Source organism: Rhinoraja longicauda, chromosome 22, assembly GCF_053455715.1.
Source record: "Rhinoraja longicauda isolate Sanriku21f chromosome 22, sRhiLon1.1, whole genome shotgun sequence".
Classification (NCBI taxonomy): domain Eukaryota; kingdom Metazoa; phylum Chordata; class Chondrichthyes; order Rajiformes; family Arhynchobatidae; genus Rhinoraja; species Rhinoraja longicauda.
Window position 1 is genome coordinate 10,667,143 of NC_135974.1, and position 20,169 is coordinate 10,687,311.

At 43.7% G+C, this 20,169-nt stretch overlaps 1 protein-coding gene across 1 annotated transcript in view; it reads left to right on the plus strand.

Annotated features, from left to right (window-relative positions):
* LOC144604640 (protein phosphatase EYA2-like) overlaps window positions 1-20,169 on the plus strand; it is a 135,227-nt gene that overhangs the window by 92,167 nt on the left and 22,891 nt on the right. Inside the window, exon 10 of the mRNA XM_078419275.1 lies at window positions 2,300-2,389. Within this exon, the coding sequence (XP_078275401.1) occupies window positions 2,300-2,389 (90 nt within the window). The remainder of the gene's footprint in view (window positions 1-2,299; window positions 2,390-20,169) is intronic.

Genomic DNA, 20,169 nt, shown 5'->3' on the forward strand with positions numbered 1-20,169 from the left:
CATTCAGAGATACAGCGTGGAAACAAACCATTCGGCCCATCAAGCCCATACTAACCATCATTCACTCAGTCACATTAGATCTATGTTATCCCACTTTCTCATCTGCTCCCCACACTTTTAGGCCATTTTCTTTTAAACAGAGGCCAATTAACCTACACACCTGCCCATCTTTGGGAGATGTGAGGAAACCGGAACACCCATCGGAAACCCACGGGATCACGGGAAGACGTGCAAACTCAACGCAGAGAGCACCCGAGGTCAGGATCGAAACCAGGTCTCTGGTGCTGTGAGACAGCAGTTCTACCAGATGCACCATTGTGCTGGCCTGAACTGACCTTTCAATATGGCAATGAAGGAATGCTAGATACCATGAGTGTATTTCAGATGAGATATTCAATTTAGATGTCCTGCCGGCACCTTCAGATGGATGTGAAAGAAACAATGCTACTATTTGAAGAGGAGGCAGGATTGTCTCTTCCAAAGCCTCTCCAGTAGTCATAATATCATGTTTTTTATGACAACGTGTCAATTTAAGTGGCACAATTCACAGTGTATAGTGGTAGCAGGATTAGCAGTCAGAAGCACTACTGCCATCGGGAAGAATGTACTGTATAGGGTTCTGAAAACAGTAATGTCCAGGCTCAGGAACAGCTTCTTCCCAACAACAATCAGGCACTATGAAATCCAACTAAACTCCGATCTATGAACTGCCTTGGTTGCACGAGGGACTAAGGGTATTGTTTTGAATTTTGCACAATATTTTTTTAATTTATTGAACCTTTTTTGTTTGTTTATTATATAATCTATTGAGTACTTCTTACTGCAGGTAAGAAATTAATTGTCCCATTTCAGTACAGAAAACACTCTTGACTCCTCACTCTTGAGTCTTGAAGGATTCCCAACATTTTTAGGATCCTTCTGCTGTAGTTCTGTTCTCTCTGATGCTCTGGGCAATATTTGTTCTTCTGGCAACATGCTCCAGTTCATCATCCTTTCCTATCATACATTGTTTGTCGGATTGTGACGCAGACAATTTAGTACTGATATTGATATTGGTTTATTATTATCGCGTGTCACCAAGACACAGTGCAAAACTTTATTTTGCGTGCTCACCGAGTAAGTTGCACCACACACGAGTACAATCAAAATATACATGAGTACAACAGGTAGTGCAAAAAGGGAAAGGAAACAGAGTTCAAAATATAGTGTGAGAGCTACAGAGAAAGTGTGGTTTAAAAAGGTGCAAGGAATGGTGCTGAGATTTAATACAAATTGAAGTAGTAGGGAAAAAAATACAGAACATACAGAAACTGAATGAGGTAGAGGTAAGAGCAAGAGTATGTGACAACACACCTGAGGAGTGCAAAATAAATGATTGACTCTGAGGGTTGCGGGGAAGAGGCTGTACTTAAATCTAGATATCTGGGCTTTCAATCTCCTGTATCTTCTACCAGAAGGTAGACGAAAGAAAAGGGGAACTGCCAGAATGGCAGCATACCTGATGATATGTCCAGCCCTGATGCAACGCTGGACGAGCCTGTGATGGACTGGGCTGTCGTCACCACTATCTGCGGGTTCAGGCAGTCAAAAGCAGAGCAGTTGCCATACCAGACTGAGATGCATCCCAGCAACATACTTTTGTATAGTACATCTATAGAAGTTCAAAAGGTTCCACGTCAACTTATCAAATCTTCTCGTACACCTAAGAAAATAAATCTGCTGATGCATATCTTGATCACACCATCATATCATATCATATCATATATATACAGCGCGGAAACAGGCCTTTTCGGCCCACCAAGTCCGCGCCGCCCAGCGATCCCCGCACACTAACACTATTAACACTATCCTACACACACTAGGGACAATTTTTACATTTACCCAGCCAATTAACCTACATACCTGTACGTCTTTGGAGTATATCAGTGTGAAGGGATCAAATTAGTTTGCTGTTGATGTGGATGCCAGAAAATGTGGAACCATCGACCATTTCTACAGCAGCACCATTGTGTTGTGTTCACTGCCCACCCACTAGCTTCTTTAGGTCAACAGCCAACTCTTTCATCTCACTGGTATTAAGGACGAGTTTGTTCGCCTGACACTATGACATAAGGTTCTCAATCTCTTTCCTGTACTCCATCTCATCACAAGACCTTTATTTGATAACAAGAGACTTTAAAAATTATGTGATCATTTATAAGGAAGATAAATAAAGATACAAGTAATTAGGTCTTCATATTCATCCAAAAAATCAGTGGTAGATCTTAAAGCTAAAGCTTAAATCTCTGCTTTTTGACAGGATACTCCCACGGCTGTGTCGCTTGGATTGCGAATGGAGGAGATGATTTTTAATCTGGCTGATTCACACTTATTCTTCAATGATTTAGAGGTAAGGTCAAATTTTATCTAAACAAACATCACAGAATGCTGATTAAAGATTTTCGAAATTGCCTGCATCGACAATTGTCTGGTGGCACCTCTGAGCTTTTGTACTCCAATCTAATCCTCTCAACCTCCCTTCCTCATCTTAGACCTTCAACCTTGCTTCCTTCACAAATTGGTGGGAGGGCATGCGGTGACGAGGGAAATTGAGCACCATAACAGATTATAAGTGTGGTGTGCGAATGGGCAAAAACTTGGCTGATGGAGCTTAGTGTGAGAAATTGTGAGGTTATGTATTTTTCAGCAGGAGAAATCAACAGTCAGAGTAATGTCTAAATGGAAAAGGATTGTAAATGAGGAGAGTGGGATCCAGGTGTTCTTGTGCATGAAACAGAAAAAGTCAGCATGCAGGTGCAGCAAGTAATTAATGCAACTGGCATATTAGCTTATATCGCCAGAGGGTTGGAATTTAAAAATAGAAATGAATAATTTACAATTTTAGGGCATATTGGAGAGACACCACCTGGGATAGTGTGTATAGTTTTAGTCCCCTTATCTAAGAATAGATACGCTAGCATTGGAGGCAGTCCAGGAGAGGTTCTCTAGACCAGTTTGTGGAGCGAGAGGATTGTCGTGTCACAAAGAGGGTAAAAGGTTAGATATTTTTGTTCAAAGTACAGAGGAAAAAAAAGTGATCTTAAGGTAAGGTAGATATTGAGATATTTCTGCTTGTGGTAGGGGCTTGAGTGAGAGGATATTAGAGTCAAAGTCATCCAGCATGGAAACAGGCCCTTTAGCCCAACTTGCCCGTGCCGACCAAGATGCCTCATCTAATAACAAATTCAGTTGTCCTTAACATAAATAATAGTCTGGCCAATGTGACGCAGCCTGGCTTGCATGCCACCACAACAATATCGACCATCCTAAATCCAATTTTGCCCTCAATTATTAGCTTCACACCCACCCATCTTTTCTATCCATGTTGTCAAGACTAACAGCCCTGACTGATTCCTTCCTTCTGTCTCAAAAACCTGTGGCAGTGGCGCAGCTGGTAGAGCTGCTGCCTCACGTCGCCAGAGACCCAGGTTCGATTCTGACCTTGGGTGCTGTCTGTGTGCAGTTTGCACATTCTCCCTGTGAACATGTGGGTTTCGTACGGGTGCTCCAGTTTTCTCAGACATCCCAAAGGCGTGCAGTTTTGTAGATTGCCAAGCTTCTATAAATTGCCCTGAAAGTGTAGAGAGTGAGTGAGAAAATGGGATAACATAGAACCTGTGTGAATGGATGATCAATCAAGAACATGGGCTCTGTGGGCTGAAGGGCCTGTTTCCATGCTGTATTCAATCAAAAAATCACAGCAACACTATTTCATCAGGGATCTATTCTGGGATAGTTTAAGTGCCTAAGTGCCTTACCAGGTGGCACATTTACCTATTGACCTGCATTCACCTACATTGATGCATTGTTTTAGTTTTTGCAGCTGTGTTGGTGAATTTGGTTATTTATATTTCTATGCACGTGTGTGTGTTAAATCCACTCAACTCAATAAAATGCACTTATCCATGAGCTAGATGGGTATATTTGTAACAGAGCTGAGTTTCTTTGAACATATTTTAGTATTCAAACAACATCAGGCATGTATACACAAAATGATACAGGTAATCTAAACTCACTTCCTGTCGATAATATTTGAAGGAATTTCCGCTCTCAGTAATATGATAATCTGCACATATACTGCGCAACATGTCTTAATATTCTCCAACTTTTCTCTGTAACTGTGTAATATTCATACTCGGCACTCTTATTAATTATTGCAGGATATATATGAATTGCATCTTAATTTAGAAAAATCATTTTGATATCGTAGATATAAATTCTTGAATTTTAGATACTAGGTCTAATAAGATATTTTTTCGAGGTCAATTGCAAAAAGAAAAAAAGATTCTGTCATTTTTACTGAGAACTATAAGTGATTAAATGCAAATGTAAGTGATCAACTTTACAGAATGGAAACAGGCCCTTCGGCCCAACTTGCCCATGCCGACCAAAATGCCCCATCTACACTAGTCCCACCTGCCCACAATTGACCCATATCCCTCTAAACCTTTCCTATCCAAGACACTAGTCCCATCTGCCCACGTTTGACCCATATCCCTCTAAACCTTTCCAAGGAAAGTATTCAAGGAAACTTCTACAAATAGTGAAGTCAAGGTTAACCAGTAACCAACATATTGCAGTAATAATGATTGCAAAATTATTGAAATGTATGGATCTTACTCCAAGACACTGAGAACAATCTCAGGATCTTTGCGCAAATGGTTTAATCCAGAAACAGCGACGTCAACATCAATAATTCAGTGCTTCATTACAAGCAGCGCCTTTTGTCGCTGTCTCTACTCCAATCAAGGAAAATGTCTTGACATTACGTGAATATAAAAACTATTATTGATTATTGCATTAATGTATATTATTTCCATGATAGTTTATAATGATCGCTCTCCTATAGCTTAAACATCTTTATTAAGGTGTAAGTAAATTTTCATTAGGTTTGTAGATTAATTGGTCTTTGTAAAGTTGCTGCCTCACAGCGTTAGAGATCCGGGTTCAATCATGTGGGCCGAAGGGCCTGTTTCCATGCTGTATCAGTAAACTAAACCAACTTAGCTTCCAATTCATTATTACTGCTTGCAAACGACATTTTGATTTACCAAACTAATTTTATGCACGTTCATTGTAATTACTTAATATAAGTATTTAAATAGAGTCATACAGCTTGGAAACAGGCCCTTTGGCCCAACTTACCCACACTGACCAACATGCACCATCTACATTAGTCTCACCTGCCTGCATTTGGCCCATATCCCTCCAGACCCAAACCCATCCTATCCATGTACCTGTCGAAACGTTTCATAAACGTTGCGATAGTACCCGCCTTAACTACCTCCTCCGTGCACCCACCACCACCCTTTGGGTGAAAAAGTTACCCTCGGGTTCCTATTAAATCTTTCCCCCCTCACCTTAAACCTATGTCCTCTGGTTCTTGATTCCCTTACACTGGGCAAGTGCATCTACCCAATCCATTGCTCTCATGATGTTGTACACCTCTATAAGATTACTCCTCATCCTCCGACACTCCATGGAATAGAGTCCTAGCCCTTATAATGTAAAAGGAACTTTAAAATAATTTATTTAGCAACCTACGTGTTGCCTAGGAGTTTATTTTAAATGATTTTTTTAAGTCATGCAAGTTGAGGAGATTAGTTCAACTTGGCATCACATTCGGCATGGACATGTGGGTCAAAGGACCTGTTCCTATGTTGTGTCCTTCTATGTTCTATTCCCCGTTAGAGTGTATGGGCAAGTTTATAACAATTCCATAAGTATTTTAGAAAATACAGTTCTCAAATCATCTGGTGCCGGTGTCCGGGATGTGTCTGAGCGTGTCCAGGATATCCTGAAAGGGGAGGGAGAGGAGCCAGAGGTACCAACAATATAGGTAGGATAAGGGAAGAGGTCCTGAAATGAGAATTTAGGGGGCTAGGAAGAGAGTTAAAAAAAGGACTAGGTAGAGGATTGAAGTGTAGGACATCTAAGGTTGTAATCTCTGGATTACTCCCTGTGCCACGAGCTAGTGAGTATAGAAATAGGAGGATAGAGCAGTTTAATGTGTGGCTCAGGAGTTGGAGCAGGGGGGAGGGATTCGTTTTTCTGGATAATTGGGCCTGTTTCTGGGAAAGGTGGGAACTGTATAGGCCGGACGGTCTCCACCTTAACCAGAGGGGGACCAATATCCTGGCGGGGAGGTTTGCTAGCACTGTTGGGGAGGGTTTAAACTAATTTGGCAGGGGGTTGGGATACAGCATGGAGCTAGTATAGGGGGTGAGGAGAAGGAAAATATAGAGGAAATAACTGGTCAGATTGGGAGGCAGAACAAGAATGCCCCAGCACAATGGGGTAGGGCAAGTCTGAACGGCATTTATTTTAATGCAAGGAGTATTGGAAGGAAGGGGGATGAATTGAAGGTGTTACTGAACACATGGGAGTATGACATTGTTGCCATTACGGAAACATGGTTGAAGGAAGGGCAGGACTGGCAGCTCAATATTCCAGGGTATAGAATCTTCAGGAGAGACAGAGAGCAGGGAAAAAGGGGAGGGGGTGTTGCAGTATTAATCAAAGAATCTATTTCTGCTGTAAGAAGGGATGACATATTAGCGGGTTCCTCAAATGAGGCTATTTGGGTGGAATTGAGAAATAGAAAAGGGGCATGCACCTTACTGGGTGTATACTACAGACCCCCAAGCAGTCAGAGGGAAATAGAAGAACATATTTGTAGGCAAATCTCGGGGGGGTGTGAAAACAACAGGGTAGTAATTGTAGGGGATTTCAACTTCCCGAATATTGATTGGGATAGCCAAAGTGTCAAGGGCCCTGAGGGTGCAGAGTTCCTAAGGGTCATCCAAGAGGGCTTTTTGAGCCAATATGTTGAAAGTCCAACAAGGGAGGGGGCGGTATTGGACTTAATCTTGGGAAATGAGGCCGGACAGGTGGCTGAAGTGTCAGTAGCAGAGCATTTTGGTGACAGTGATCACAATTCAGTGATATTTAAGGTGGTAATGGAAAAGGATAAAGAGGGACCAGAGGAAAGAGGAAAATTTCTAAATTGGGGCAAGGCCGATTTAAATCTGATAAGGCAGAAGTTGGCCCTGGTGGACTGGGATCAGCTTCTCGTGGGGAGGACTGCATCAGAACAGTGGGAGTCATTCAAAGGAATAATTGAAAAAGTACAGAGGAAGCATGTTCCCCTAAAGTTTAAGGGTGGGACAAACAAGTCCAAAGAACCTTGGATGTCGAACGATATAGTAGGATTGATTCGGAAAAAAAGGGGGGCTTTTGGAAGGCATAAAGAACTTAAGGCACAGACATCATTAGAGGAATACAGAAGGTGTAGGGCGGTTCTTAAAAAAGAAATTAGGAGAGCAAAAAGGGGCCATGAGATAGCACTAGCGGGCAAAATAAAAGAAAATCCCAAAGTGTTCTATAAGTATATCAAGGGTAAGAGGATAACGAGGGAAAGAGTGGGGCCCATCAGGGACCATAGTGGAAAGCTGTGTGTGGAGCCAGAGGATGTAGGAGATGTTTTAAATGAATTTTTTGCATCTGTTTTTACGAGGGAGGAGGGCGATGCGGACTTAGAAATGGAGCAGGAGGGTTGTGATGTTCTTGAGCATATAACATATAACATATAACAACTACAGCATGGAAACAGGCCTGTCCGGCCCTACCAGTCCACGCCGACCATTCTCCCTGACCTAGTCTCATCTACCTGCACTCAGGCCATAACCCTCCAATCCCCTCCTATCCATATACCTATCCAATTTACTATTAAATAATAAAATCGAGCCAGCCTCCACCACTTCCACCGGAAGCCCATTCCATACAGCCACAACCCTCTGAGTAAAGAAGTTCCCCCTCATGTTACCCCTAAACCTTTGTCCCTCAATTCTGAAGCTATGTCCCCTTGTTGGAATCTTCCCCACTCTCAAAGGGAAAAACCTACCCACGTCAACTCTGCCCGTCCCTCTCAAAATTTTAAAAACCTCTATCAAGTCCCCCCTCAACCTTCTACGCTCCAAAGAATAAAGACCCAACCTGTTCAACCTCTCTCTGTAGCCTAAGTGCTGAAACCCAGGCAACATTCTAGTAAATCTCCTCTGTACCCTCTCCATTTTGTCGACATCCTTCCTATAATTTGGCGACCAGAACTGCACACCATACTCCAGATTTGGCCTCACCAATGCCCTGTACAATTTCAACATTACATCCCAACTTCTATACTCGATGCTCTGATTTATAAAGGCAAGCATACCAAACGCCTTCTTCACCACCCTATCCACATGAGATTCCACCTTCAGGGAACAATGCACAGTTATTCCCAGATCCCTCTGTTCCACTGCATTCCTCAATTCCCTACCATTTACCCTGTACGTCCTATTTTGATTTGTCCTACCAAAATGCAGCACCTCACACTGCTATTGACAGGGAGGCGGTGCTGGAGGCTCTGGCAGGCTTAAAAGTGGATAAGTCTCCAGGCCCTGACGAGATGTATCCCAGGATGCTGAGAGAGGCAAGGGAGGAGATTGCGGGGGTTCTGGCACAAATTTTCAGAGCCTCTCTTGCAACAGGGGATGTACCGGAGGACTGGAGGATAGCTAATGTGGTGCCATTATTTAAAAAGGGCAGTAGGGATAAACCTGGGAACTACAGGCCGGTGAGTCTGACATCGGTGGTGGGGAAGCTGCTAGAAAAGATTCTGAGGGACAGAATCAGTCTTCACTTGGAGGATCGAGGGTTAATTAAGGATAGTCAACATGGCTTTGTTAAGGGAAGGTCGTGTCTGACTAACTTGATTGAATTTTTTGAAGGGGTGACCAAGGAGGTAGATGGGGGTAGTGCAGTGGATGTGGTATACATGGATTTCAGTAAGGCTTTTGACAAGGTCCCACACAGGAGACTAGTCAAGAAGGTAAGAGCCCATGGGATCCAGGGCACCTTGGCAAAATGGATAAAAAACTGGCTTAGTGACAGAAGGCAGAGGGTGATGGTAAAAGGGTGCTTCTGTGACTGGAGGCCGGTGTCCAGTGGGGTGCCGCAGGGATCGGTGTTGGGTCCCTTACTGTTTGTAATCTACATAAATGATCTGGATGTTAACATACAGGGCATGATCAGCAAGTTTGCAGACGACACAAAGGTAGGGGGGTGGTGAATAGCGAGGAAGGGATCTGTAAGCTGCAGGAAGATATGGATGAGATGGTCAGATGGGCGGAGCAGTGGCAGATGGAATTTAATCCTGAAAAGTGCGAGGTGATGCACTCGAGAGGGAGTACACCATGAATGGAAGGACCCTAGGGAAGACAGGGGTACAGAGGGACCTTGGAGTACAGGTACACAAGTCCTTGAAGGCAGCAGGACAGGTGGACAGGGTGGTCAAAAAGGCATATGGGTTACTGGCCTTCATTAGCCGGGGCATCGAATATAAAAGTAGGGGGGTAATGATGGAATTATACAGAACACTGGTGAGGCCACAGCTGGAGTATTGTGTACAGTTCTGGTCACCACATTATAGAAAGGATGTGATAGCTTTGGAGAGGGTGCAGAGGAGATTCACCAGGATGCTGCCAGGGATGAAGGGCCTCGGCTATGAGGAGAGACTGAGCAGACTTGGGTTGTTTTCCCTGGAGCAGAGAAGGCTGAGAGGGGACATGATCGAGGTGTACAAGATCATGAGGGGCATAGATAAGGTAGATGGCGGGGAACTTCTTCCACTGGTGGAAGGTTCAACAACGAGGGGACATAGATACAGGGTAAGGGGAGGGAGGTTTCGGGGGGATGTGAGAAAGAACTTTTTCACCCAGAGGGTGGTTGGAGTCTGGAACTCACTGCCTGGGGTGGTGGTGGAGGCGGGAACACTCACAACGTTTAAGAGGCATTTGGATGGGCACTTGAAATGCTACAACATTCAGGGCTACGGTCCAAATGCGGGAAAATGGGATTAAAATTAGACTGTGTTTGGTAACGGGCGGCACGGACACGATGGGCCGAAGGGCCTCTTTCTGTGCTGTAAGACTCTATGACTCTATGAAATAATAAAGATGCAGCTACAATATCTGCTTGGGTGCCATAAAATTATAATGTATAATTATATTTCAGCAGTGCAAATGATTTTAATGTGTGTGCGTTTAGTACAGGTAAATGTGTATAATTTGGTGCTCTAAATATAAATAAAACTGGATTTAATAATAAACTGCACATGAATGAAAGTTGAACATTTTGAACTAGTTGGTGCTGTCTTTGTTCCTCAATTTAACTAATTAAGAACTCTTCACTAATGACACATTGGTGCAGACGGTGCAATGAACTGGAAAATATGTGATTGACCTGGGGGTAAAGAGACAGTGGGTTTGTGCAACCAAGGCTTATTGCAGTGGGAAGCTTGGGGAAAATCAGGTGTAGAAGCTTAATTGCCTCCCAAACACCATTCAAGCCGCTCCTGTTAAGTACCTCTCTGTGCTTTTGTGAATGTAGTCCATGCTTACGTAAAAGGGATTTAATGTAATTGAAAGGAAACCTTTTCACTGCAAAGCTGGCGGTCTCCTTCACTTGGAATTTGACTTGTGGAGGGTGATTTTCTGGAGGTACAGGCTAGCTTCAAAATCTGGTGTCAAGTTTGCAGTGGCCACAAGGGAAAAGTAGTGAGAGCAGAAGTTGTTTCAGAAACAGAGCCCATGCTATTTTACTAAGAGCAATAGATAACACGTAAAATAATTCAAGAGTCTCGCGAAGGGTTCTGACTCGAAACGTCGACCTATCCATTTTGTCCAGAGATGCTGCCTGGCCAGCTGTGTTACTCCAGCACTTTGTGTCCAGCTTTAGTAAAACAGATGTTTGTTTTACAACAATCCAGTAGGTATGTTTAATTATTTAATTACCTTGGTTCCTTAGCTACCAATGCCAGATTTGAACTATCATCTTGATCCTAGTCCAGCAACATAACCAATGTGCTAGTGTTTCTTGAACCGTTCTGTGCTGGATAAAATAATAGAACTATAAAAATCCTAAGCACAGAAGAAACCCATTTAATCTATCATATCTCTATTAGCTTTTTAATGAAGCAATCCAAAACTAATCCAACTATCCTAGTTCCCCCCCTCTTTTATTGTCTATTATTGTCTGCTACACAATGAAAATTGCTTACAAATAGCTCCATACACTTCTATCACTTGTGCCAACGCAAATGAATGAAGAATAAATCAGCCCATTAAATGCCATTTGCTGCTGCTTTGTAAAATGCATTTTAAGGGGTTTCACGGTCAAAATTACAGGTTGCAAACTCCAATAAAGCATTTTATCTTCAGTGTAAGACACACAAAAAAAGACCCATTTGGGGCTAGCAGTCCAGAGGAATGGACTAATGATGCAGAAACACAAGCTCAAGTTCCAGCAGGGCACATGAAATGTTTAAATGCAATTAATTAGTAATCTGGAATAAAAGGTTTGTACCACTGAAGAAACTACGTGATTGCATTCTCATAAACAAACCGACTGCTTCTCCAGTGCCCCATAAGGAGGGAATTCTGCCTTATATACCTTTCTCTAATATACCATACTGTACATGACTCCAGTCCCACAAGAATGCAATTTAAATAGCCCATTCAGCCTTTCGCTTAAGAGGAGGTTAGGGATGGTTAATAAATGAAGGGCATTGTCCATACATAGAAAATAGAACAGCACCAAGAGGACCTTCAGCTCACCATATCTGCACTGACTGTGATCTGAACTAATCCCATCTTCCTGCACATGTTCTACGTCCATCTATTCCTCTTCTTCCCCAAACATTTCCCTACTTGCCAATAATTTCCTGTGTTGTTCCTGTTGCCTTTCTTAAACAAAGGAACAACATTGGCTCTTGGCACCAGGGGTCCCCATAAGCTCAAGCTCAAGCCCACCCCCCCCCCCCACCCCCTCCCCACCCCTCCCCCCCACCGTGTTCCTCGCGGTGCCCCTCCTCACTCTCGGCGGTGCGGGTCCGTCCCTGCTCTCAGCAGTCCCCAGCTGGGTCTTTCGGCTCCACTGTGCATCTCAGCAGCCTTCTGCTGCCACATGGCACATCTCGGGTTCCACAACACGCAAGCCAGGCCTGCCGTTGGGATGGGCCAAGGCTCGCCAGGATTTTAATCCTATTTGCCAAGGACATTTATGGCCCCTTTTAGCCTACCCTACTTTCTTGTTTCAATTTACGTTAGCAATGCCTTCGCTCATAAGTGACTTAAAAGAAAATGATTTGCTGAATGAAACTACCTCAGATACTCAGTGAAGGAGGTTGTGATTAGCACTGTGCGCCCTACACTCTGGTTAATAAAAGGTCACACACACACATCTCCCACGCCAGCAGCTGAATAAATTCACTTTGTCTTCTCCTGAGTTACGTGAACTTATTTTCCGACAGCAGAATAAAAATCAATTTGAACATAAATCATTGGAATTTCTACAAAAAGCAGATGATCTATTTTGTATTTGGGAAAGCAAAAATGATTCCCAGGAACGTGAACCACCTACTCAGGCCCTGAAACTTTGAGGTGGAATCTGGCCTCTGATGATATATACAGCACCACTTCAATCTTAAGCCAAACCTAAGAATATTAGGTTAGAGGCGGCACGGTGGCGCAGCGGTAGAGTTGATGCCTTACAGCGAATGCAGCGCTGGAGACTCAGGTTCGATCCTGACTATGGGCGCCGTCTGTACGGAGTTTGTACGTTCTCCACGTGACCTGCGTGGGTTTTCTCCGAGATCTTCGGTTTCCTCCCACACTCCAAAGACGTACAGGTATGTAGGTTAATTGGTTGGCCAAATGTTAAAAAATTGTCCCTCGTGTGGGTAGGATAGTGTTAATGTGCGGGGATCGCTGGTGGGCCGAAGGGCCTGTTTCCGCGCTGTATCTCTAAATCTAAAAAATCTAAAGAATATCACCTTCATTAAACTACTGCTATGATCTGGCTCTCATTTTGGATAATTAAAGAGATGGCAGCTTAATATCAATTTGATAAACAAACCACATTCTTGACTGATTCAGTCATTTAAGTTTATGCTTTTAGTTCATCATCACCAAACAACTACAATATTTCAGAGAAATCATGTGTCTGGTGCAGTTAGAGATACAAATGCATTTGACAAACCAGACAGGCAGTTTTTCACTATTTTGGTTTAGTTTAGAGATACAGCGCAGAAACAGGCCCTTCAGCCCACCGAATCCATGCCGATCAGTGATTGCCGCACACTACCACTATCCTACACAAGCTAGGGATCATTTTTTACAATTTTACCAAGACAATTAACCTACAAACCTGTATGTATTTGGAGCGTGGGAGGAAACCAGAGTTTCTGGAGAAAACCACGCAAGTCACGGGTAGAATGTACAAACTCCATACAGACAGCACCCGTAGTCAGGATCATGCCCGGGTATCTGGCGCGTTAAAGCAGCAACTTCACCGCTGCGCCACCGTACTGCCACTTGTAAGTGATGTGAGTGAAGGAAGGCTAGTGGCACATATGAGCCTGCTGCTGGACCTGACTTAGATGACACGCAGTGTATTATATAAAGCTGCAGACGGGAAAACTTGATAGATTGTGAATGGGTTAAACTATGGCAAATAACAATCAGTATACAGAAGCTTATGGTCCTCCACCTGGGACCCATGATGTACGGATTAGAATGTTTCCAAAATGGCCAGAAGATAATTCCACCAATATCAATACGGGCAGCGCAGCTGGTAGAGCCACTGGCTCACAGCACCAGGGACCTGGTTAAATCTTGATCATGGGTGCTGTTTGTGTGGAGTTTGCACGTTCTCCCTGGGATCACAAGAATTTCCTCTGAGTACACCGATTTCCTCCCACATCCTAAAGACGTGCGGGCTTGTAAGTAAATTGTCCTCCAAGAAAGTTTCCCACAATATGTAGGGAGTGGATGAGAAAGTGGGATAACAAGGAACTAGTGATTGGTGGTCAGCGTGGAGTCGGTGGGCCAAAGGTCCATCTCCATGCTGTATCTCTAAGAAAATACAAAAAGTTAAATTATGAACACAGGTTGCAACATAATGCCGATATTGCCTTGAATATAGAAGATCAGGGGATGATCTCCGGGTCTTGACCCGAAACGTCACCCTTTCTCCAGAGATGCTGTCCGACCCGCTGAGTTACTCCAGCTTATTGTGTCTATCAATTATCTAATTAATGTTTTAACAATGATTTTTAAAAGTTTTATCGGCTCTCCTTTAGAGAGTCCTTAGGTAGGGAATTCCATGCCATGAAACCATGAGCTTACAGTTAAAATAACTCACCCAAGTGTAAAGACAGTGAACACTTCCTCAGTCAAGGGTCTGCAGGAGTCTCCGTGATGCAAAACAGGCTTGACATAATATTACAGCTTCATCTCCAAATGGTAAATTTACTCTACACTCAATATTGAAATGTTAGACAGGCAACACATGAAAATTAAAATGCCATGCACAGGTCAAGTATGGTATGTTACTTCTGATACAGACATATTTAATCATAAGTCATGTGGCAGCACCATTCAGTCCCATACAAGCTTTGGAATGGCCTGCTGCCTAGTGGCGACCGTGCAGTCTACGTCTTTACAATATACATTACAGCACGGGAACAGGAGTTTAAAGCAAGTGTTTTTTTAATTTCTCATTTGCATTCCGAAGCTTTATCTAATAAAACCGTGCAAGATTTAAGACGCAAAATGCAAAGCAAAATAAAATGATCTCAACAAGTGAGTAGTCCCACTTGCCAGTCCAAACGAGTGTCTCGGTCAATTTCTGTTCAAGTCACTTACTCAGTAACCTGATAGTGGCTGACGATGTGTTCTGAGGTAGTGTCTCAGTTAAATTCATGGGATCGACCCTCCAACCGAGACCTGCGGATTCCAACATCGAGGAGCTCGCAGTCTCGGGTACAGACTGATGTCAGGAAGCTCCAAAGTCGCAGGAGGTTCGACTAGCCCCGACCCGGGATCCGATCGCCCGGCACGGGGGAGCTGAGATCCCCCTGATGCGGCAGCTTGATCGTCCCGATACAGAGGGCTAGACTGCCGGCTACAGGAGCCAAGATCGTCCCGTCAACAGAAGGCTCGAGGCCCCTGACCGCGGGAGAACAAAGAAGGGAAGAGATTGAACTTTTTTTTTTGCCTTCCATCACTGTGAGGAATGTGGAGGAGTCACTGTGGTGGATGTTTATGTTAAAATGTATTTTGTATGTTTTGTTGCTTTTTATTGGTATAATTGTATGGCAAATCAAATTCCTCGTATGTTGCAAAACATACTTGGCTAATAAAGTATGATTATGATTATGATTATGATTTCATTCAGTCAGTAATGTGATCAAAGTCACACGTTCCTGCGCTGAACAATCAGTCTAAACAAAAAGAAAATGGGAAACACAGATCCTGAGCAAATACCAAAGTTCTTAGACAGTTTGAAATGTGCCTTAATAGGAAAAGGGTCGGCATTATAATTAATCCACAGTATGCTTGGATTTAAAATGGGCAATCGTCTCCATCATTAAATGAATATTGTGATTTTAGTGGTAATTAAAATCATACAAATAAATCTTTAGATTATCAACCATAATCGCATGCAGGCAGGGGAGATTAGTTTAACTTGGCATCTTGTTCAGTAAGGAGATTGTGGGCCAAAGAACCTTTCCCTGTGCTGCACTGCTCTAGGTTCTGTAAATCCTCTTAACACTGAGATTAAATTAAATTGTAAAGTTAATGCTTTCACTCTTTATGTTCCGGACCTTCACGTACCTCCAGAAGCTTTTGTTTAGTTTTGTTTAGAGATGTAGCACAGAAACAGGCCTTTCAGCCCACCGAGTCCAAGGCGATCAGCGAATCCCTTAGACTAGCACTATCCTACAGACTAGAGACAATTTACAATCTTTACCAAAACCAATTAATTTACAAACCCGTATGTCTTTGGAGGTGGGAGGAAACCGAAGCACCCGTAGGAAATCCACACGGTCACAGGGAGAATGTACAAACTCTGTACAGGCAGCACCCATGGACAGGATTGAACCTGGGTTTCTGGTGCTGTAAGGCAGCAACTCCACCAGGAGTTGTGCTGCTCCCCTTCTGTTCCACTTTTTTATTTCATTATTTCTTTGTCAATGTGTTTAAAGAAAAATGCCCTGTAAAATCTGCTGTTAAATCTGCAAATGAAATGAGTGCAATGTCTGGAAAAGATAGAATGGAGCATTATTAATGTCCAAAATACATCTTAACAGTTATATGGATAGAATGGCAATGCACATCATAGACCTTGCAGAAGTTTGCCCATAAAGATGTAGCAGTTTCTTTGGCAATCAGAAATCAGTCGCAGTCAACATCAGCTAAAGTGATTGTCTGGCCTAGCAATAGGAATGTTATAGAACGTAGAACAGTACAGCTCGGAAAGCCAAGTTAAACTAATCTCCTCTGCCTGCAAGTGATCCTTATTCCTCCATTCCCTCCATTCCCTGTGTATCCGTGTGCCTATCTAAAAGGCTCTGCTGTAATATGGGAAACAAGTTACTTAATTTACACTCAAGGTTCCCGGGCAAAGTGGTAGAGTTGCTGCCTTACAGTGCCAGAAGCCCAGGTTCGATCTTGACTACAGATACTTGGAGTTAGTAAGTTCTCCCCATGATCTGCGTGGGTTTTCTCCTGGATCTCCGGTTTCCTCCCACACTCCAAAGACATAGAGGTTTGTAGGTTCGTTACTTGGTATAATTGTAAATCGTCACGTGTGTGTAGGATAGTGTTAATGCGTGGGGATCGCTGGTTGGCGTGGACTTGGTGGGCCAAAGGGCCTGCTTTCAGATGTATAAGAAAATAACTGCAGATGCTGGTACAAATCGATTTATTCACAAAATGCTGGAGTAACTCAGCAGGTTAGGCAGCATCTCGGGAGAGAAGGAATGGGTGACGTTTCGGGTCGAGACCCTTCTTCAGACTCTGTATCTCTGTATCTCTAAACTAGAGCTAAACATTTCTAGCTTGATATTTTTTAAGATATGGACATGATAAGTCAAATGTTCTTCCCCTGTATGGTAAATTTCTATTCATCTTGTCAACTATGAAATAAATATTGCTTGGGACACCAAGCAAATTTTCCTTTCATAGTAACTGCAATGGTGTATTTTAAAAATTCATACAAAGCCAGTCCCTCGAACATTGAATCACTTCTTCAGTGCTATACAACGTTCTCATTCTCAATTATTGTGCTCCATTTACAGGAGATTTTTAAATTGATTTGTTCAATGGATGTGGATGTTTCTGGCAGTGTCAACGTTTATTGCCTTTACCTTTATTAGTTTAGTTTAGCGACACAGCGCAAAAACGGGCCTTCAACCCACCGAGTCTGCTCCGACCAGCGATCCCCGTACACTAACACAATCCTGCACACTCGGAACTATTTACCATTTTTACCGAAGCCAATTAACCGACAAACCTGTACGTCTTTGGAGTGTGGGAGGAAACCGGAGACCCTGTAGAAAAACCACTCATGGGAAGAACGTACAAACTCCGTACAGACAACACCCGCAGACAGGATTGAATTTCGGGTCTCTGGCGCTGGGGGGCATCAACTTTACTGCTGAGCCACAGCCCGAACTGAAGTATAAGCTAAAAACAAACTGCTGGAGAAACTCAGCAGTTCAGGCAGCATTTGGGGAGGGATATGGACAGAGAGCATTTTGGGTCATGAACCTTCTTTGAACCGAAGATGGTTCCCAATCAGAAACATCCATCAGTCCGAAGAAGGATCCCGACAGGAAATGTCATCTGTCTATTTTCCTCCATGGATGCTGCCTGACCCACTGAGTTCCTCCAACAGTTTGTACATTCCAGTCTCTGCAGTCTCTTGTGTCTCACATGTTGGCTGGACTGGGTCGAGACGGCATAGTTCCTTTCCTGAAAGACATTAGTGAACCAGATGGACTTTTACAATCAACCAGTCATTTCATTATTACTGTATCGAGGCCTTTTTTTAATGTTTCAGTTCCAGATTTATTTAATTACTTGAATTTAAATTCACCAGCTGCCATGGCAGGATTAGAACCTGTGTCATTGGAACAATTCTCCAGAGCTCTGGTTGCTAATGCAGTAAGTTAACCATTTCACAACTCTACCTGTAGGCCTCGAACTCAAAACCTTCTGACTCGGAGGCAAGAGTTACTGCCTACTGAGCCATGGATGACATGGGGAGGGAACCTTCTCAGTGTTCCACAAGATTGGGAAGAAGGGAACTAATTGGTCACAGAATTACCCTTGGCCTTTTGCATTTGTCGAATACTGAAAGCTTGGATTTAGAATTAGAAGTACCATTTGTTCACTTTACTACGAAATGTTATAAAATACAAGTAAACTAGTTTAGTTTAGTTTAGAGATACAGCACTGATACAGGTCCTTCGGCCCACCGGGTCCGCACCGACCAGCGATCCCCGCATATTACCACTATCCTACACACACTAGGGACAATTTTTACATTCACCAAGCCAATTTACCTACATACCTGCACGTATTTGGAGTGTGGGAGGAAACCAAAGATCTTGGAGAAAACCCACGCAGTCACGGGGAGAACGTACAAACTCTGTACAGACGGCACCCGCAGTCGGGATTGAACCTGGGTCTCCGGCGCTGCAAGTGCTGTAAGGCAGTAACTCTAACGCTGCGCCACCGTGCCGCCCTACTGTAAACAAAACAGGTCAAGCAGCATGTGTTAATATTTTAGGTTGAAAACTGTTCTGACAAAAAGCCTTAGACCTGAAACTCTAACTCCGTTGTCCTGGTGGCGGCACTGGGCCAGAGTCGGCGTGGCGTGGCATGGCCTGACAATGATGTCGGTGTCCTCTGCCGCTGCTCCTTCGCTCCGCGGGTCTGCAGGCCTCGTCCGATCCGTGCGCTCGTTCTCTGCGGTGGCGCCCAATCCATGTGATCCCACAGCTGCTGCAGGGCCTCCCACGACCCACTCTGCCGACACCACAACCATGCCGTCCCATCGTGTCCCGCGGCCACCGCCCCGTCTCTGTGCGCCGGGGCTGCCTCCCGCAGCCGACCTCCGATCACCCAGAGGGTCTCCATCTTGCGTTTCTTTGGGATGTGAGCGGAAGCCCACACGGTCACAGGGAGAATGTGCAAACTCCACACAGACAGCGCCTGAGGTCAGGATCAACCCAGATCCCTGAAGCTGTGATGGAGCAGCTCTACCGGCTGTGCCAATGCACCACTTTGCAGCTTGCTTGCCCTTTGCTGCTGGTGAAAGAATTAGCTCCAATGACATAACGAAGAGTGTAAAATTCATTAAGGTTCCTACAGGAATAAACAGCTCTGCACATTTCAGTAGCCATTTCAGACACACTTTATGCATGTACCAATAAATGTTCATGAGGAATGCACTCTAATAACTGTACCTGATACAAGATTTGTGTAGAATGTATGAATCCCCATGGAGATTCCTCCGGAAAATGCTTGATGAATACCTACTGGGATGACTTCTGGGCTCCGATCCAAGAAACACAAAGATAGATTGAAAGGCTTTATTTTTTCAACAAAGAAACAAGACTAAGGGATCGGAAGGGACATGGGGCAAGTGCTTAAATCGCTGAAGAATTGTTCCATGTGTAAATTAACAAGTATTTTGTTCTTCCCATGGAACTTAAAACCAGTGGACAAGACCACATGAGCTGGAAGGAAAAGGTCTAAAAAGGAATTGGCCATAACTTCTCTCTTCAGAAGATGAGGAAGTGGCCAGAACCGCTATCATAATCTCCAATCATTAAAAACACAGCGGGTTGCAATTCCTGACGTTTACTTTCTGAGAATGTGCAATCCCTGGGCACAGAGCACAGGATATAGTGGAGGAGACCTGTTTTGCTAAGTGTTCAGCCCAAATCCTGCCTCCCGCAAAAAGCATGGGAAGGAAAGAATTGGAGTGGGAGTTTTGAAGGAACATTGTAGTGTATGAAGAATGAGACAAGTAATCCATCATCTCTACGTTCAATTAGCCAAAGACAAAATTACTTAGCTGGAGATGGGTAAATATATAGAGTAAAGCAACAGCTTTCCAAAAGGGTCACAGGTAACAAATGCATGACTTAGCTCGGTTTAGAGATACAGCATGAAAACAAGCTCTTCGGCCCATTGAAACGACTCCGACACCCTTTCACATTAGTTCCATGTTATC